At 61.3% G+C, this 19,880-nt stretch overlaps 3 protein-coding genes across 7 annotated transcripts; 1 reads left to right on the top strand and 2 right to left on the bottom strand.

The window, feature by feature from the left end:
• Positions 1-1,230: 1,230 nt before the first annotated feature.
• Positions 1,231-10,970, top strand: ABHD8 (abhydrolase domain containing 8). The gene is made up of 5 exons (XM_062634385.1): positions 1,231-1,840; positions 7,116-7,869; positions 8,420-8,590; positions 8,691-8,907; positions 8,993-10,970. The coding sequence occupies exons 2-5, from the start codon at positions 7,124-7,126 to the stop codon at positions 9,140-9,142; spliced, it is 1,284 nt and encodes a 427-aa protein (XP_062490369.1). The 5' UTR covers positions 1,231-1,840; positions 7,116-7,123; the 3' UTR covers positions 9,143-10,970.
• Positions 10,971-11,052: 82 nt separating this feature from the next.
• Positions 11,053-15,445, bottom strand: ANKLE1 (ankyrin repeat and LEM domain containing 1). 5 transcript variants are annotated; one of them, XM_062634383.1, is made up of 7 exons: positions 15,293-15,445; positions 14,699-14,795; positions 12,600-14,594; positions 12,294-12,456; positions 12,034-12,193; positions 11,820-11,949; positions 11,053-11,407 (listed from the first exon to the last, which is right to left on the bottom strand). In XM_062634383.1, exons 2-7 carry the CDS (start codon positions 14,778-14,780, stop codon positions 11,235-11,237), a joined length of 2,703 nt encoding a protein of 900 aa, XP_062490367.1. In that variant the 5' UTR covers positions 14,781-14,795; positions 15,293-15,445; the 3' UTR covers positions 11,053-11,234. The 5 variants fall into 5 exon arrangements, 3 of the variants coding, with proteins under 3 accessions (XP_062490367.1, XP_062490368.1, XP_062490366.1); XM_062634384.1 differs by lacking the exon at positions 15,293-15,445 and having other exon boundaries at positions 11,816-11,949; positions 14,699-14,981; XM_062634382.1 differs by lacking the exon at positions 15,293-15,445 and having other exon boundaries at positions 14,699-14,981.
• Positions 15,446-15,674: 229 nt separating this feature from the next.
• Positions 15,675-17,702, bottom strand: BABAM1 (BRISC and BRCA1 A complex member 1). Its single transcript, XM_062634381.1, has 8 exons — positions 17,383-17,702; positions 17,248-17,306; positions 17,030-17,150; positions 16,874-16,952; positions 16,479-16,503; positions 16,196-16,325; positions 16,014-16,100; positions 15,675-15,943 (listed from the first exon to the last, which is right to left on the bottom strand). The coding sequence occupies exons 1-8, from the start codon at positions 17,659-17,661 to the stop codon at positions 15,743-15,745; spliced, it is 981 nt and encodes a 326-aa protein (XP_062490365.1). The 5' UTR covers positions 17,662-17,702; the 3' UTR covers positions 15,675-15,742.
• Positions 17,703-19,880: the final 2,178 nt, after the last annotated feature.

Raw genomic sequence — 19,880 nt, 5'->3', positions numbered from 1 at the left:
TGCCAACACCCTCATGGCACTGACATCCTCGTGGCACTGACATCCTTGTGAAACCAACACCCTCATGGCACTGACACCATTGTGGCACTGACATCCTCATGGCACTGACATCCTTGTGACACCAACACCCTCATGGCACTGACATCCTTGTGACACCAACACCCTCATGGCACTGACATCCTTGTGACACCAACACCCTCATGGCACTGACATCCTTGTGACACCAACACCCTCATGGCACTGACATCCTTGTGACACCAACACCCTCATGGCACTGACACCATTATGGCACTGACATCCTTGTGACACCAACACTCTCATGGCACTGACACCATCGTGGCACTCACACCTTTGTGACACTGACACCATCGTGGCACTGATGCCATTGTGGCACCAACACCCTCATGGCACTGACACCGTCGTGGCACTGACACCCTTGTGACACTGACACCATCGTGGCACTGACATTCTCGTGGCACCGACACCATCGTGGCACTGACATCCTCGTGACATCAACACTCTCATGGCACTGATATCCTTGTGGCACTGACATCCTTGTGACACCAACACCCTCGTGGCACTGACACCATCGTGGCACTGACACCCTTGTGACACTGACACCATCATGGCACTGATGCCATTGTGGCACCAACACCCTCATGGCACTGACACCGTCGTGGCACTGACACCCTTGTGACACTGACACCATCGTGGCACTGACATTCTCGTGGCACCGACACCATCGTGGCACTGACATCCTCGTGACATCAACACTCTCATGGCACTGATATCCTTGTGGCACTGACATCCTTGTGACACCAACACCCTCGTGGCACTGACACCATCGTGGCACTGACACCCTTGTGACACTGACACCATCGTGGCACTGACGCCATCGTGGCACCGACACCCTTGTGACACCAACACCCTCATGGCACTGACACCATCGTGGCACTGACATCCTCGTGACACCGACACCCTCATGGCACTGACATCCTTGTGACACCAACACCCTCACGGCACTGACACCATCGTGGCACTGACATCCTTGTGACACTGACACCATCGTGGCACCGACACCCTTGTGACACCAACACCCTCATGGCACTGACACCCTTGTGACACTGACACCATCGTGGCACTGACATTCTCGTGGCACTGACATTCTCGTGGCACCGACACCATCGTGGCACCGACACCCTCATGGCACTGACACCATTATGGCACCGACACCATTATGGCACCGACACCCTTGTGACACCAACACCCTCATGGCACTGACACCATCGTGGCACTGACACCCTCTTGGCCTGTAGCAGCCACGAATACCAGCAGGATGAGAAAACTGTGCCAGGTAACTGAAGGGCCTCCCCTCACTGGAAAGGATGAGCCCTCCTGCCCCCCCCGCTGTTGGCAGCACCCCCGCGGGCTGCGCAGGGCCTTGCTTTGACTGGCACATCTCCCTGTCTGTCACACCAAGAGCCCTCCTCTTTAGGAGGGATTTAAGGGGCTTTCTATGGCTATAGACCACAAGGACAAACAGCCCCCCCCAAAGCCCAGAGCTCCGCTATGAAGCCTCTCCTGGGGAGAAGATGGAAGGAGAAACGTTGGTCTCAAGCAGATGAGCTGAGCTGAAGGCATCGCTCCAGCCTTCCCAACCAGACAGGCGCAGCAACCTGGAGCTGCAGGAGTGGAGAAGCTGAGCAGCCTTCCCGAGCTGCAGCCTGCATCCTGCACCCTGCACCAGCTCCCTCCGTCTCGGCCAGCTCTGCCTCTCCTGCACGATTTAAGCCTTTTCCTTTGCAAGCTCGACTCCTGCCCATCCTTGTCGATAAATGAGGTGAGCATCCTCTCATTCCCCTCTTCCTTTGTGCCGAGGGCTCAGAGCACAAGCAGTGATGTAGGACATGCCCTGAGGGAGGAAGGTGCAGAGCAATGGAGAGGAGGGGTCAAAATAGCCAAAAGGTGGGTTTCTTTTCCCAAAGCTGATAACGAGGAGGGATTTGAGAGGCATCAGCTGGGCTTGCAGGGCAGGAGGAAGGCAGCCTTGCAGCAGCACTGCACCGCTTGTGCTTCAATCTCCCCGTTCTAACAGCGGGGTTAGAAAACGCTGCCTGGCGATCCAAGTTAAAGGCCAGCTCCCGTTGTGATGCAATGGCAGTGAGTGGTTGCCGGCTCTGCTCTGCTGTTGCTATGTGCTTGGCAAATCTGCTCTGCTTCCCGCTTGAAGCCCGAGGGGGCACCTGCACGCAGCGCAAGGGGCAGAGATTCCTCCTTCTGCCTCCTTCCCATGGCTCCCTCCAGCCCGCTGCCGGAGGATGCTCGCTTCCAAAGGAATCCAGCCTTGCTGCCGCTCTGCTGGGGGAGCAGGAGCTTTGGGAAGCAGAGGGGGGTTAAACGGCATTCCAGAGGTCACGCGCGGGTTACCCCGCTGTGCATTACATGAGCTTTTGTTTCTCAAGGTCTTCTTCCTTCCTAAAGAGCCTGTGGCCGGTGGGCAGCGCGGCTCCGGGCTGTGTCCTGCCCTCCATCCACGCTCCTTCGGCACTCACTGTGGTTTGTCCTCGTCCCCTGGGGCCCTCAGTGGAGCCCTGCTGCTGCAGACAGGGACCAGACTCCCTTCCCCAGGGAAGGAGCCTCATCCCTGCCCGTGCTGAGGACCTCAGGGCTGCCTCCGTGCCTTTCTATTTGTATGCCTGATAAACCCTTCCTGCCCGCTTACTCCTCATAAAGCTGCTGTAATTCCACCAGGACATGGAAGCCAGGTGGAGCAGAATAAATCCAGGTGCTTGCCACCTACCACCTGAAGTGGCTTTTTCACCTTCCTTCAGAGGGAAGTTGCCTTTGCAGGGCCCAGATGAAGCAGCACAACCATTTTCTTGCTTGTAGCTGAGATCAGGACTTCACCGGATGTTCTCTTGCTCGATGCCGCCGTTTCTCCGCTTCATTCCCAGGGAATGACTGGGGGAGGCTGGGAAGAGCATCACAATATTTGCCCATTCCTCAGGAGTGGCATTTGGCACCATTAACACTCATGAGCCCCAATGGGAAGGGATTAGAGGTGAACAAATCCTTATGGCAGGTCGGGTTCTGGCTGTAGCACAGCTCCTGCTCCTCTCTGGCACCTCTCCTCCGAGGTCTTGAAAGGAACTAGCAGCTATGGAGTCCCTGCTGCTCCCAAGGCTCTGTGCAGGGAAGGGGACGGAGGTGCTGAGCAGAGCTTGGACTCACTGGTCTCCATAGGGAAGTTCATGGCCATCAGCTTCAGCTCTGACTCCCTCTTGTGCTGTCCCTGCAGTAAATGATGCTTTTGGATTGCTTAAAGGGATGAAATGTTTTGTCAGACATGGTATGGGAAAGGAGGAGGAGATCCTTGTCATTCCCAGCACCCCGGACAGGTAGGATATCAGCTGTCTCCAGCACTGTGTGCAGGGACCCAGCAGGGACAGCACCACTATGAGAGGCAGGATTGGGATGCTGTTTGGAGCAAGGATGGTGAGGGAAGAGCCTGACATGGCCATTAAGTGTATCATATCCCTCAGGCAGATGTGGTATGAGCACCGCCCTGAGATACCACTCTGTGTGCTCCCTGTCACCTATACAGGCTGTACACCAGCCCCACAGGCTCCATGTCACCTACACAGGCTGTACATCAGCCCCACAGGCTCCATGTCACCTACACAGGCTGTACATCAGCCCCACAGGCTCCATGTCACCTACACAGGCTGTACATCAGCCCCACAGGCTCCATGTCACCTACACAGGCTGTACATCAGCCCCACAGGCTCCATGTCACCTACACAGGCTGTACATCAGCCCCACAGGCTCCATGTCACCTACACAGGCTGTACATCAGCCCCACAGGCTCCATGTCACCCACACAGGCTGTACATCAGCCCCACAGGCTCCATGTCACCCACACAGGCTGTACATCAGCCCCACAGGCTCCATGTCACCTACACAGGCTGTACATCAGCCCCACAGGCTCCATGTCACCTACACAGGCTGTACATCAGCCCCACAGGCTCCATGTCACCTACACAGGCTGTACATCAGCCCCACAGGCTCTATGTCACCTACACAGGCTGTACATCAGCCCCACAGGCTCTATGTCAGCCTCGTGTCACTGCCTGTCCTGTTGTCCCGTTAGGTTTTCCACATCCCATTCATCCTGTTTTCCTCTGGCTGTGCTGTGCTGCCCTCGAGTTGTGTAAAAGCCAAGGAGCTGAAGTAGGTCAGGGAGCTGTTTTTCCCCCACAGGGATATTCTTTGCAGTGGCAGGAAGGGGGAAGCAGAATTCCACAAGGATGCTCCAGGACTAGAGCTGAACCTGGGCAATGAATGATCCTCCTGGGATTAATCCCAGCATCCTCTCTCTGACGGAGCTGTTTCCTGGGGGAAGACATCATTGGGGGGGGGGCACTATGTGGGGTGATGCCATTCACCTCCCCAAGCCGTGTCCTCAGCCTCAAGGGACATGGAGACTGGTGGTGGGTTGATGCATTGTTGTGCCTGGCCTTATGCAACCGGAATCTCACTTTCTGCTGGGAGTGCCAATGGAAGGCTGCTGGAATGGAGGAGGATGTGGAGGGAAAGCAGCTCATCGCCATGGTTACCAGCATCTTTGCAAAGTTCTTCACATCCATCTGCTTTCATTTCCAGCCCTTTTCATCATGTGGGAAGAACATCCCTGGATGTTTCTGGCTGCAGCAGCCGGTGTGGTGGGGTAGAGGATGTGTGTGGGAAGTGGGAGACGCGTGTGCTTCACCTCCCAGCCCCAGAGATGAAGCCTGACATTGACTCAAGTCGCTTCCCCTCCTGTTCCTCCATTCCCCACCTTGCCAATGAATGGCTCAGCCAGGATGTGCTTGCTGATGGGATCTGGGTGGTGTTTTCCCAGCTGGATACCCAGCAGTGACTGACATATCCTGGACCATGGGTGGATCTGAGAAGAGGTGGCTCAGCTCTGCCGAATGCCCCCCCCCTCTTGCAACAAGATCCAGGCTTGGACCCAGAGCTGCTGCTGCTGGAAGGTGGCTCTGTGGCCCAAGCCTGGATCCATGCTGGATCTGCTGCAGCATCCTGGCCCACAGAGCCTTCCAGCAAATCAATGCTGGGAATGAACAGGCTGGACTGATTGAGTTAATCCTGGAATGTTAATCAATAGTGAAGCAGTTTGGGCACAAGTCCTGGTTAGAATCCAGACAGATCGTCAGCACCCTGTTACATGGAGGCACAGGCAAAGCCAGGCTCTATGGAAATCAGGGGCAGGATCACATCCAGGTCTCACAGGCTGAGCCCAGGGGGCCTGTGCTCAGTGCAGGGTGGGCAGAGCTGGCTGAGAGCTCGCAGTCGTGCCCATGTGAGGCTCAGGCTCTGCCTGCTTTCCCCTCTCCCCCTGGGTTTTGTGCTTACCCCATCTCTCTGTTCAGCATCTCCAGCTCAGCGCTGCTCAGGGATCAAGAGCAGCCCAAGCCGTGCTCGAAAGCACAGCAAGGGCAGTGCTGTGGCCATCCCAGTGCAGCTTCCAGCCAGGGCTCCAGCCAGTCTGGTGCCCAGCTCCTTGTCACCCAGCAGAGCACAGCAGCCCCTTGCCAGCAGGAGATGGAGTTGGCTTCTCCTTCCCAGGGCTCTGAAACCTGCTCTTGCTCCCCAGCTTGGATGGGTGCATCCCTGGAGCAGGACAAGGCAGGTGACGCAGTGTTTAGCACAGTGCCTGGCCAGGCCCTGTACTGGGGGAGCTCCCCAGCCAGCAGAAAGGAGACAGAGCACCAGGGACCAGCTCTGCTGCATGTCCAGCACCCAGAGCCTTGCATGGACTTCGCAAAGCGCCCGTAATCCTGCCAAGTGCTCAGGGGACCTAATGGGGCTGCTCCTGGCAGCGTCACTGCCATTTAGACATTCAGTTCCCCCCCGGAACGCTTTGCCTTCTCCTTCCCTCCTGCAGGAGCAGTAGGGAGAGCCCCTGCGCTCAGTGCCTGCTGTGCTTCTGTGCCCATCAGCATCAATAATTCACCCTGTTTAGCTTCAGCAATACTAAACCCCCATCACACTGCCAGCCTGGGGGCATGCCCCCCCCCCCCCCCCCCAGCTCCTCTCCAGAGCCATCCCAGTGCCACCAGCTTTTCCTGCCCTGTATCTGCCTTTGCTCTGGGCTGTACTTGGTGGTCCCAGCATCCGGAGCCCTTCTAAATCTGCCTGAGCGCATCGGGAAGAACACATGTCAGGGAAGGAGTCTTGGGGACAGCAATGACAGTGCCATGCCCCCCCCATCACATGTGGTGTTGGGGAGGGTGCTGGGTCACTCCCAGTTCTCTCACTGTGCCCTTTCCAGATGTGGTTTGTGGAATGACTTTAATGAAAACCTTCATCTCCCATCCCTGTAATTCCATCTCCCACTGTTTGTGGTGGTGGTTACACTGGAGATACAGATAGATAGATACATTTAATTGGGATAAAGAAAGCAGCTTCATCACTGGATCCTTCCTGAGCTCCATAGTTGGTGCCAGAAATAGCATCTTCATTCCAAACAGGCTTTTCTTTGAGTGTTCCTTCCCTCACCTGGAGCAGATCCCTTCTTGGAGGCCCACAGGGCACTGCATGGGTTGGAGTTCATCTCCGCAGGGCCAGCGTGTGTCACACCAGCTCAGTGAGAGGGACATGGTCCAGGCAGAGCTGGACATGGAGGCAGTGCTGGCTCCATCTGTGATCTGAAACTGAAGCTCGTCTGGAGGTGGCTGAGGGCTGTGGTTTTGGGGAGCATCACATTCACCCCCCAGTGCATCCCTGAAGGCACATCCTGCCCTCACTTATGGCTTTGCCCATGGCTGGCAGCAGAGCATGCAGGAACAGGGCTGTCCCCAGTCCCCTGTGCCACAGCCAGGACCTCCAGCAGTTCCCCAGCTGGCACAGGATGCCCAAAGAAGTGGTAAATGCCCCATCCCTGGCAGTGTTCAAGGCCAGGTTGGACAGGGCTTGGAGCAAGCTGCTCCAGTGGAAGGTGTCCCTGCCCATGGCAGAGGGGTGGAACTGGATGACCTTAAGGTCCTTTCCAAACCAAACCATTCCATGATTCTATTAACCTGCCTCCTTCCCCCCTCTTGCCTTCACTGCAGGGAGCATAATGCTGAACAGCATTACCGATGGGCTCCTGTGCTGCCTGATGGGCAAGACAACCAACGCCGTGGGGCCGCTGGACAGTGTTGAGTCCAGCAACGGCTACAGCTTCATGGAGGTGAAACCGGGGAGGATCCTGCGGGTGCGGCACAGCGCACCCCCCCGCGCGGCCCCGGAGGGTACTGAGGAGCCGCAGCACCTGCGGGGTACCGTGCACTGCAAGCGCAGGATCACCGTGTACCGCAACGGGCAGCTGGTGATCGAGAACCTGGGCGATGCCGTCCGCTCCGAGATCCTGCACTGCCACAGTGGCTCCGGGGAGCCCAACAGCACCGTGGAGCTGGAGCTGTCGGAGGTGGCCGGGCAAGCTCCCACACAGGGTCCTGCCGGCACACCAGGATGTGCCACGCGGGAAGCTGCTGCTGCCCCAGGGAAGCGGCGGAAGCGTAAGCCCAAGAAAGTCATCACCATCGACTGCAAGAAGCAGATCACGAGCTGCAAAGGGACACACAGCGACGTGGTCCTGTTCTTCATCCATGGCGTGGGGGGCTCGCTGGACATCTGGAAGGAGCAGCTGGACTTCTTTGCCAAGCTGGGCTATGAAGTGGTGGCTCCTGACCTGGCCGGCCACGGCTGCAGCTCCGCGCCGCAGATTGCTGCAGCATACACCTTCTATGCGCTGGCTGAGGACATGAGGGCCGTGTTCAAGCGCTATGCCAAGAAGAGGAACATCTTGATAGGACACTCATATGGGTAAGGGACCAGGGGTCCCAGGAGGGTGTATTCGTCCCCCCACCTTGTCCTCTCCTTGGTAGCAAGCACCCACCAGAGCCTGCGCTTGAAGGAGAAGCAGAGGAGGGCTGTGGGGTTATCCCTCAGTTCTGATCTGCTGCATCTTGGTGTGTGTCTCTGGGTGCAGCTAATCCCAGAGCACAGCCTATAAATAGATAAGCCCAAGCAAGTCAATTACATGGAGACTAAGCTGTGCAGAAAGCAGAGCTTGGAGGAAAGGGAACTGAAGCCAGGCTCCGGCAGGATTAGATCGAAAGCACAAGGCTGGTCCAGGCTGGTGAGCACCCAAATAGGTCCCAGCACCCTGCTGTGGTTGTGCTCAGCCCCTCTGCCCAGGCTCTGCAGGGCACCAGCTGTGGGGTTTGACTGGGGTTACCCTGCCCCAGAGAGGTGCCCCCACAGGTCAAACAGGAGGAGCTCTGGCCATGGATCCTTGGGATCAGCCTTGGGATGCGGCATCCTCAATGCCATGGGGTCGGACCATGGTCCCCATGTCTGTCTCTCCTCACAGGGTGTCCTTCTGCACCTTCCTTGCCCACGAGTACCCAGACCTGGTCCATAAGGTGATCATGATCAATGGAGGAGGCCCAACAGCACTGGAGCCCAGTCTCTGCTCCATCTTCAACATGCCCACCTGCGTGCTGCACTGCCTGTCCCCCTGCCTGGCCTGGAGCTTCCTCAAGTGAGTGTCCATCCCGTGCCCTGCCAGCAGTGTCCCCCATGCTTCCATCCCCCCCGTGCCGCCGGATTAACCCTCTGCCCGTGCTGGCTCCATCCCACAGGGCTGGCTTTGCTCGCCAGGGTGCCAAAGAGAAGCAGCTGCTGAAGGAAGGCAATGCCTTCAACGTGTCCTCCTTCGTGCTGCGCGCCATGATGAGTGGGCAGTACTGGCCCGAGGGGGACGAGGTTTACCACGCAGAGCTGGCTGTGCCCGTGCTCCTGGTCCATGGCATGCACGACAAGTTCGTCCCCGTGGAGGAGGACCAGCGAATGGCTGAGGTATGGGACGGAGCTGGGCTGGGTGAGGGCTCTGCAATGCAGAGGGCTCATCCCAGCACTGACCCCCACTGCTGTGTCCCTGCAGATCCTGCTCATTGCCTTCCTGAAGGTGATCGATGAGGGCAGCCACATGGTGATGATGGAATGTCCCGAGACAGTAAACACGCTGCTCCACGAGTTCGTCCTGTGGGAGCCCGAGACACCAGCAGGGGACGGGCAAGGGGAGAAGAAATAAGGCAGCAGGACGTGGTGACCGGGCTGCTCCCATGGCAGAGATGTTTCGGAGTGGAGCGGAGGCCGCCCTCACCAGGAGCTCAGCCCCTTTTCTTTCCCGGCCATGGTGGAGGCTGGTGGTGGAGCACGGAGGCTCCCCTGGGCACGAGGCCGGCAGCAGGATCACGGCAAGACCTGGTCCCCATCCCTTTGGGGACAGCACGGCAGCCGCTGGAGCGACTTCATCCTCTTACTTTGTAGTATTCTTTTCCTCCGGGGACAGAGAGGAGGCAACTGTGGGGAGGCTGCTCCCACTGCAGCAAAACGGGAAGAACTGGGAATGTTCCTCCAGGGAGAGGGTATCAGCTCCGGCTGCAGGAGCTGAGCTGGGATTGCTTTGAGGAGAAGCCAGAAGCTCCTTGGCCTTCAGGGCCTTATTGCTATGGTGGCCAGCAGCTCCTGCCTGCACAGCCAGGAGGTGAGGATGAGGAGGTGGCCTGCTCCTGTGGGCACAGAAGGGCCGTCAGCTCCCGCTGCGGTGGGACTGGCATGGCTGTGGTGGGGAGGACAACACCAACCCGGAGCTCTCCTGCTGTCCCCATCCCTGCAGTCACGTCCCCAACCACCATCGCTTTATGTGCCACAGCGTTGGCTTCTGCTCCCTCCCGCTGCTGCATCCTCGAGGTGTCAGAGCCATCAACATGCAGCAACTCCCACAGCTCCACTCGCCCTTCCCAGCTTCCAGCTCCTCCATGACTCCAGGACTCACCACCTGCTCCTGGACCCCATTCCCACCAGGATAACACCCATCTCTCACTGCACTGGGGGAGCAGCAATACACCATCCCCTTGCCGCTCTGTCTGGCCTTGCTGATGACTCCTGTATGGATCCATGGGGTCTTGGAGCAACACAGCAACACTGGAGCAAACCACAACCTCCTGATGGCAACAGACGCCAGGCTGTTACCTGCTGATCCTGTTCTGTACATAACCCACTGACCCAGCAGCTACTCCCCTCTGCGCTTCGCATCCCGCTGCCAGGAGCTGGGCAGGACCCAGAAGGTACATGAGAAGTGTTGAGGGGGACCCGGGCACTGCCATAGGGATACACTGGGACGTGGGAGCCAGAGCAAGCCAGTGGGATGCTGCAGCTTCCCCAGAGAGCTGCTCCCTGCTTTGCTTCCCTCTTATTTCCCTCCATCTAAACCAAAGAAACACCCAAGCCCATGAAAACCTCACCCTTGCCCTATATCCCAACCCAGCCCCTCCTCACCCCAATGGGGCTGAGACCACACCAAGGCAACCAGTGTGGCTCCAGGGGCTCCTGGCAGGGCCCTGGGTCCGTGCAGGACCCACCTGCACCGCAGCTTCCCCATGGCTGAGCCCAGCTTGTCCACAGACTGAGTAATGAAGAGAGGAAGGGCCCTGTGGAGCCAGCCTGGTGGTGACCCTGGGTGAGGGGTGTCCCCAGCAGCCCCTGCCCTACCACCACAACCTGTCTCATAATGAGAATTTTAATGCCCCTGGGTTCAGATGGTTTCCACGAGCCCCTCCCCTGCAGCACCCTTCCCACGCCATCCTGGCCAGGGAACCCCACACAGCACCCCAGGGTTTGCAATGAGGGCACCCAGAAACACCACTGTACCCCAAAACACGGCTTTGCACCAACTGTGACATCCCCCCGGGCAGCTCCTCGTGTCCAGCTCCAGGCCACAGCTCCTCAAGCTCCATTGGCCACGGAGCCTGTGTCCTTGTACCCACATTGCTCACGCTGAGGCCAAGGCAAACCGCGCACCCTGAGCCCGCTGCTGCGCTAGTGCCATATCCCCAGTAAAGCTGTGTTCTATCCTGTGTCTGAGTCCATGGGGAAGCGATGTGCCAGGCACAGGGGAGAGGCCTGGGAAGGGAAGGCAGGAACCACAGGGAGCTTGGATTTCTTAGCCAAAATAAAAGACCTGCAGTGATTTATTTATCCCCTTGGAGACAAAGAGAGAAACTCTCCTCAGTGTTCACGACATCAAACCTGTACACAGAGCACAGCCACCTCCTGAGGCAGGGCAAGAGGGGAGGTGCAGGCACAGGTTACCCCCCCCCCAGCACAGCATCCCAGGGTGTTCAGCGCCCACCCTGGATGTCCACTGGCCGGAGCTGCCGCTCGCCCTCAGCGAGGAAGATGCTCATGGCCCTGTGCAGCATGTGAACGCCAAGGCGCCGGCGCCGTGCCACCGGCCAGTGTGCCACCGCGCCGTAGCACAGCCCCTTCCTCTGGTTGGTGATGGTCTGCAGCCCTGTGGGGACAGGGTCACCACCCACTGACCCAGCCCCCTGCTTCCCCCAGCACCCACAGGGATGGAGGCAACCCCCTGCTTCCCCCAGCACCCACAGGGATGGAGGCAACCCCCTGCTTCCCCCAGCACCCACAGGGATGGAGGCAACCCCCTGCTTCCCACAGCACCCAGAGGGATGGAGGCAACCCCATGGGTCCTCCCCCACCAGCGGCTCTTCCCACAGGAGATAGGTTTTGAGGGGTTCTGCTCAGCCCCTGAACTGGCAGCTGGGGACCCCAAAGTCCCAAGTGTCTCAGGGTGGGCTGCATCCCCTGGCCTCCTGCATGGTGTGGAAGAGGGGGATGCAGGGAGGCAGAGTGGTGGCAGAGCCCATGCTGGGGCCCTGTGGCAGCACCCAGCCCCACTCACCCACCCAGAGCCTCCACCAAGCAGCCTTCCCGTGTGTACGCCTCCGCTGGGACCGTGCTCTGGAAGCAGTGCACAGAGAGCACCCCGTGTCCGCTCGCCCAGATCTCCAGGATGCGCCGCACCTTGGGACAGCCCTGTGGGACAACGGGCACCGTCACCACGGTCCCAAACCCCCTGTGGCCATCCCCGTGGCCCCAAACCCCAGCAGCGCATCCCACCTTCTGTGTGCCAGCATGGTGCTGGCCCAGCGCCTCGGTGAGGTGGCAGTAGGGCCGCGTGCGTGTCCCCTTGCCCACATAGAAGATGGCCTGGATGAAGGTCCTGAAGCACTCAGCCGGGCTCAGGCAGTGCGAGCGGAGCGGCAGGTTCTGGGTGATCCTAGGGGTGCAAACCCCCAGCTTTGGGGCTCGATGCCTCTCAGGGGCCCCTGCTGGAACCTCCAACACTGGGGACATGCGGGGCAGCAGCATGGCCCTACCTGGGGTCGAGGAGGAGGTAGTTGAAGCTGGACTTGACCAGCCCTTCCCGCCAGGGCCGGTTCCGCTTGGGGTTGTCGAACTCCTGCCTCAGCACCAGCTCGTCCTGGGTGCAGTCAGGGATGAGGCCGCTCTGCAGGGCGGCCGCCAGCTCCGGGCTGTGCCCTGGAGCATCCCCAATGGCACAGGGAGCACCATCAGCCCCAGTGCCACCGGGAGCACCATCACCCCCAATGGCACCGGGAGCACCACCAGCCCCACACCAGTCCAGAGGGACCAGCCAGGCCACGGGGGACCCCAGCACTCACCCGTTTGCCCGTTCCGGGGTGTCCTCCGCAGCTCCTCCAGCCGCCGCAGGTAGAGCTGCCTGGTGAGCGCCGTGACGGGCCCTGGCTCATCCCCCAGCGCCCGCAGCCGCCGGCGCAGGCCTTCATCCGAGAGGGGCTGCAGCGGTGCCGTGTGTCCGTGGCCAGGGCGGTGGCGCTCAGTGGGTGCCCGGTCCCGCTCCTCGCGCTCGAGGTGCTCTTGGGTGCTGGGGGGCACGGCCGGGGCCTGCGGTGCCAGGAGGCGGCAGAAGCGCCTGTGGAGCCACAGGGGCTGTGGTGCCCCCAAGGGTGAAGCGTCCTGGCACCCAGAGCCACCTTCCAGCGCCCTGAAGGTGGCACAGGGGGAGCCCTGAGCATCTGTTGGGGGGCACTGGGGGGCCCCAGGGACCAGCAGCACTGTGGGGCTGGAGCCAGGGGAGCCCTGAGCATCTGATGGAGGGCACTGGGGGTGCCTGTGATCCCCAGCGACCAGCAGCACTGTGGGGCTGGATCCAGAGGAGCCCTGAGCATCTGATGGAGGGCACTGGGGGTGCCCACAGTTCCCAGGGACCAGCAGCACCGTGGGGCTGGATCCAGAGGAGCCCTGAGCATCTGATGGAGGGCACTGGGGGTGCCCACAGTTCCCAGGGACCAGCAGCACTGTGGGGCTGGATCCAGAGGAGCCCTGAGCATCTGATGGAGGGCACTGGGGGTGCCCACAGTTCCCAGGGACCAGCAGCACCGTGGGGCTGGAGCCAGGGGAGCCCTGAGCATCTGATGGAGGGCACTGGGGGTGCCTGTGATCCCCAGGGACCAGCAGCACCGTGGGGCTGGATCCAGAGGAGCCCTGAGCATCTGATGGAGGGCACTGGGGGTGCCTGTGATCCCCAGGGACCAGCAGCACTGTGGGGCTGGAGCCAGGGGAGGTGCTGGGGGCTCCGGGAAGGAGCACAGTGTCACCCAAAGAGCCTGTCTCCTCTCCATCCCCACTGCACACATCCGTGCCCTGTGGGGTGACACAGCGCCCTGAGGTGGTAGCAGGATCTCTGGGGACACCCCGGGGTGCTCTGACCCTGGGGGGCCTCCGTGGCATCTCCAGTGTGTCAGCAAAAACGGAGGAGGAAGAGGAAGCACCGAAGCGCTCTGCAGAGGCCAGGAGGCGGCTCCGGGTCCTGGGAGTGACATGGTGGTACATGGGGGGCTCCCGCGGGGTGACATCCCCAGTGAGGAGCCTGGGAAGAGGCCCTGGGGTGGAGGGGGGGGATCCCTGGAGGCTGCACCCCTGGAGCTGGGTGAGGAGCTCCCCTACATCACCCGTGTCCGAAGCATCCTCACTGCAAGGGGCTGCCCTCGAGGCTCCCCTGAAACCTCCACCCTCCACCTGCTCTGGGGCTGGGGAGATGGGGGGGGGTTGCAGCTCCATGGTGCCAGCTCCGTTTGGGGAAGGGGCTTCACCCAGCTCCAGCCCCGTGGAGCAGCAGCACTGAGCCCCTAGGCTCTCCAGGGCACTAACGAAGCACTCGCTGTCACTGCTGCTGTCCCCAGGGCTGCCACCGTGCCCGGGAGCCTCAGGGAGTGCCCCGTGTTTCCCCAAGACCCTGCTGCAGCGCTGGGGCTGGCACAGGGACCCACCAGGACCAAGCACCTGCGGAGGACAGGGACTGGGGACAACCCGAGTGCAAAGCTGTGGGAGAAGCTCGGGGGTACCCCCTGAACCTCCCACCATGGTCCTCTTCCAGGGTCCCTCCCTGAGCTCATCCCCATCTGAGAGCAGCGTGCTGGAGGCGAGGGGATGCGGGAGCACAGCTGAGCCCCCGGGGTCCCCCTGGGGCCATGGGGCAAGGGAGGGGATGGAGACGAATGGGAGAGGTCCCCTCAAACCACTGCAGTCCCCTGGCTCCTGCAGCAGGGACCCAGCCTCGGGGAGCGCAGCGCATATGCTGCCGTCGGTGGCATCCTCAGTCAGGAAGGACAGGGAGCGCCGGGCCCCCCCTGGGTCTGGGAACAGAGATGGAGGTCAGTGTCCACCTCAGACGGCGGGGGGGGGGAGAGACGTGGATGAGCTCCCCAGCACCAGCCAAGGGGTGCCCCGGGGTCCTCACCCTCTGCAGGAGGCCATCCCCAGGCGCGCTGTGACCCCCAGTCCTGCAGGAGCCACGCTCCGTGTCCCCGCTGCCGGTCCATGGCTCCTTTCCCATCCTGCAGGGCGAGGACACGACTGTCACCAGCACCGCTGCCAGGGCCACCAAAGGGGTACACGGCCGCCGCGGGGCCCGGCGGGCACCCACCCCATGATGACGAGGTCCCAGCACAAGCAGCAGCTCCAAGGTGCAGGAGCAGCCCGAGCCCCTGACTCCCGGGAACCCCGAGTTACTGCCGGCCCAGCTCAGGGTCAGGGGCTGTGGCTCAGCCGCACCTCAGCACCCCCCATGCTCCTTAGGGGGCCCTGCAGCGTGCGGACACCCCTGTGCCACCACCCCCCCGCTCCCCGCACCCTCCTAGTGCCGGCACCGGGGAGGACCCCCCCATACCCCGGGTCGGTGCATGTAGGGGTACCCCGGAGCTGCAGCACACGCGACGTGACCCCTCCCGATGCAACGGCGGGACTGCGGAGACTGCGCGCACCTCACGCCCCCAGTCCCGGTGTCCCCTCCCGTCCCCTCCCGTCCCGTCCCGTCCCGTCCCGTCCCGCTCACCCCCGGTCCCGGTCCGCCTTCGGTTCGCGCAGCCCCGCACCGTTCATACCGCGCACGCGCAGCGAACCCCACCCGTTCGAACGCCTCGCGCGCTGGCGCTCCGCCCTCTCATTGGCTGGTGAGCGCAGTGGAAGGCGGGGAGGGGCGGGGCTAAAGCTCCCAGTGACCGCACCAGTGCTCCCAGTGCCCTGCACTGGCATCGCCCAGCGCGTCCCAACAGCCACACCGTCACTGCCCAGTATCCCCCATATCCGCACTGCCCTTCGGGGTCCCCACACAAGCACCACCAGCCACAACCCACCCCACATCCAGGGGTGACACCAACCTCCTGTCCCCCAGTTCCCAACCCGGTGCAGGAGCCACAGCATCAGCACAACACGGCTCAGGAATCACCCCTTCTCTTTCCCCCAGCACCATTCCCGTGCCGGTATCCCCCCGGTTCCCCCTGGCTCAGATGGTGGCCTCGATCTCCTGGGGCTCGTCCTCCTCCAGCAGCCCGTAGGCTGCGTGCGTCTGGAACGGGCGCTGCAGCGGATGCGCCAGCAGCTTGGCCATGCAGTTGTGCAGCTCCACGGCAGGCCCCGACAGCAACACTTCATACTTATAGTTGGTGCCTTTGGTGTCCAGGCTGCTGAAGAAGCTGTACATCTCCTGGGGAGGGGACACAGAGGGTTGAGATGTCCCCTGCCATGGTGGAGAGGATGCCCCGGCCCGCATTTACCTTCCAGCTTGTCTCATCATCCTTCTCCTCCACCCCGTTGTGGATGTAGACAATGTCAAAGAAGAAGTAGGGACACTGCAGCATCTTCTGCAGGGTGAGAAGCCGGGAATGGCTCTTCCACACGCTGGGATGGACCCAGAGCTGCCAAGCTCACCCAGAGTGGGAACAAGGTGAGGATCTACCTTCATGTGCTCTGACATGGAGAACTGGGGCTGGCAGCCTGGGCGGCCAAACACCAGGATGGTCCGGACCACATAAGGTGGAGGGATGGTCTGAACGTTCTCCGTCACTGGCAGCTCAATCTTCTGCTGGCTGCAGGAGGATGGAGGCAGCTCAGAGAACAACACCCCAACAGCTCCAGGCTGGAGGTGGGGAAGCAGCACCTCCCCCAGGAGCTCTTTGGGGTGATGTTCTTATAGCCAAGCAGAAGACTGGGGATCCCAACCCCCCCGCAGCTGTACTCACATCAGGTTGAAGAGTCCTTCCAGATCTGCAGCCCCAGGTAAGGACAGATCCCAGCACCCAGACCCCTGCCCACCCCACGGAACTCCTGCACCCTCTATGGTGGGAGGTGATGGCACTGGGCACCCCGGATGGACCACGGTGGGGAGAAAACACCAATAAGTGAGTGTTTGGTGGGTCTGGAGGCTCCCGTGTTAAACTGGGCTTGGTTTGATCCCCCGGCTTCACAGGCTCACTCAGCTGCCAGGATGCCAGTGAGCTGCTGCCACCTGCAGGCAACGGGCTTGGGGGATCCCCCCTTACGCTCAAGTGACCCTGTTTTGCAACCAAAGAACCCCCTTTGCACCCTTGCAGGGTCCTGGCCCCTCCCCATCCCAGCCCCATAGGTGGTGGGATACTGAAGGACTTGCAGACGACGGTCTCCAGGTCATAGAGGCAGCTGCAGACCTCGCGGGGGTCCGAGGTGAACCCTGAGAGCTGAAAGGAACCGGGGTGAGGGGGCGAGGAGCCATCCCCGTCCCCATCCCATCCCACCCCACCCCATCCCCACTCACCCAGGTGGCATCGTTGTTCACCACCACCAGCGCGAACTCGTGGCACTTGTCAATCTTGTGCTTCGTCCTCACAAACATCTCGATCATCTTCTGCGAGATGTTCAGCGCGTTGCTCTTGGACCTGCCGCCGGGGCCAGCGCTCAGCACGGACCCCTCGGTGCCCGCGCCGGGATGGGGGTCCCGGTGCCAGCCCAGCCAGGAGCACCCCCAGCACTCACCCGTTAAAGGACTCCAGCTTGGGCAGCGCCATCTCCTCCGCCAGATCCAAGCAGATGATCTGTGTGGGACAGCACCGTGCCTGAGCGCCCCCCGCCGCCCCTCACCGCCGCTCGGGCCGCCCCGCGCTCACTCACCACCTTCTCGGGGCAGTTCACGCGCGGGGTCCGGACCTGCACCTCGGCGGGCGGCGCGGGGCCGGGCCAGGCGGGGCCGTGGGGCGCGGGGGCCGTGCCCTGGGGGCTGCCGTCGGCGCTGGCCGCCTCGCCCTCGCCCTCGCTGCGGTTACCGACGCTGCTCTGGGCGCTCAGCGCCCGGTCCTCGGCACCCTCCGGGTTCGAGCGGGTTCGGGGCCGCGGCTCCGGCGCCTTCTCCTCCTCCTCCTCAGCGGCGCTGCCCGGCTCCGCCGGCTCCATCCCGCAGCCGCGCTGCAGCGGGGCGCGACGCCGGTGCCTGGGGGGGGTGGAATCGGTGCTGACGGCGCCCCCCGGACCCCGGCTTTGGGCACCCCCGGCCCCAGCCGCTCCCCGAACCCTCCCAACGGACCCCTGCGACCCCCGGACCAGGAACCCCCTTTCCCACCCCCCACCCCCCCCATCCCGTCCCACCCAACCCCCACTCCTCGCACCCACCCCCCCGGCCCGCGCTCACCGATCTCGGACTCACGAGCCCCGCCCGGCACCGACCGGAACCGGATACGCGCCGGGGCTGCTGGGAATTGTAGTTCCCAGGGGAGGCGTCCCCGTGGGGCACCGCAAACACCCGCGTACCCCACATACCCATGTACCCCCTGCACCCCAAGTACCCATCTACCCCCTGCACCCCAAATACCCATGTACCCCCTGCATCCCAAATACCCATGTACCCCCTGCACCCCACATACCCATGTACCCCCTGCACCCCAAATACCCATGTACCCCCTGCATCCCAAATACCCATGTACCCCCTGCACCCCACATACCCATGTACCCCCTGCACCCCAAGTACCCATCTACCCCCTGCACCCCAAATACCCATGTACCCCCTGCACCCCACATACCCATGTACCCCCTGCACCCCAAGTACCCATCTACCCCCTGCACCCCACATACCCATGTACCCCCTGCACCCCAAGTACCCATGTACCCCCCGCACCCCAAGTACCCATGTACCCCCTGCACCCCATATACCCATGTACCCCCTGCACCCCACATACCCAGGTACCCCCCCTGCACCCCAAATACTCATGTACCCCCTGCACCCCACATACCCATGTACCCCCTGCACCCCACATACCCATGTACCCTCCCTGCACCCCACATACCCATGTACCCCCCTGCACCCCACATACCCATGTACCCCCTGCACCCCACATAACCATGTACCCCTGCACCCCAAATACCCATGTACCCCCTGCATCCAAATTACCCATGTACCCCCTGCATCCAAATTACCCATGAACCCCCTGCATCCCAAATACCCATGTACCCCCTGCATCCCAAATACCCAGGTACCCCCCCTGCACCCCAAATACTCATGTACCCCCTGCACCCCACATACCCATGTACCCCCTGCACCCCACATACCCATGTACCCTCCCTGCACCCCACATACCCATGTAACCTCCCTGCACCCCACATACCCATGTACCCCCCGCAGCCCACATACCCATGTACCCCCCTGCACCCCACATACCCATGTACCCCGTGCACCCCACATAACCATGTACCCCTGCACCCCAAATACCCATGTACCCCCTGCATCCAAATTACCCATGTACCCCCTGCATCCAAATTACCCATGAACCCCCTGCATCCCAAATACCCATGTACCCCCTGCATCCCAAATACCCATGTACCCCCTGCACCCCAAATACCCATGTACCCCCCCTGCACCCCAAATACCCATGTACCCCCCTGCATCCCAAATACCCATGTACCCCCTGCACCCTACATACCCATGTACCCCCCCTGCACCCCACATACCCATGTACCCTCCCTGCATCCCAAATACCCATGTACCCCCTCTGCACTCCACATACCCATGTACCCCCTGCACCCCAAATACCCATCTATGCCCTGCACCCCAAATACCCATGTACCCCCGCTGCACCCCAAATACCCATGTACTCCCTGCACCCCACATACTCATGTACCTCCTGCACCCCAAATACCCATGTACCCTCTGTACCCCAAATGCCCATGCACTCCCTGCACCTATGTGCTGCTCCTGCACCCCAAATATTTGTTTACCCACCTGTACTGTAAATACCCCTTGCAGCTCCCCTTTGCGCCCCATACACCACCCTGCAGCACTTAAACACCCTCACACTGCCCACAGCACTCCTGAGCTGGGTCCCCCATGGCCCTGCACCCTCTAGCACCCTACACAATGCCTTCCAGCACCCCACATGCTCGCATACCCCTCTGCACCCTCAGATGTCCCCCTAAAACTCCAAGGGGTGCTCAAGGACACAAAGCTGGGTGTGTCCTGCTGCTTAGGTGCAATGTGGGGCTGGGGTGCTATGGGGCAGAGCAGTGAAGACAGTGTTGGGGGGCAGAGCCTCCCAAGATGGCTGCAGCACGGTAATGGGGCAGCGCAATGGTTAAGTGCAGGAGGCTGCACCGGGGCTTTGAGGAAGAGGAAATCTCAGCAG

This window comes from Pezoporus occidentalis, unplaced genomic scaffold, assembly GCF_034315485.1.
Source record: "Pezoporus occidentalis ecotype Australia unplaced genomic scaffold, CSIRO_AGI_Poc_V1 ctg424, whole genome shotgun sequence".
NCBI classification, from domain to species: Eukaryota; Metazoa; Chordata; class Aves; order Psittaciformes; family Psittacidae; genus Pezoporus; species Pezoporus occidentalis.
The sequence above is the reverse complement of the archived record's forward strand: the minus strand, read 5'-3'. Positions and strand labels throughout refer to the sequence as shown.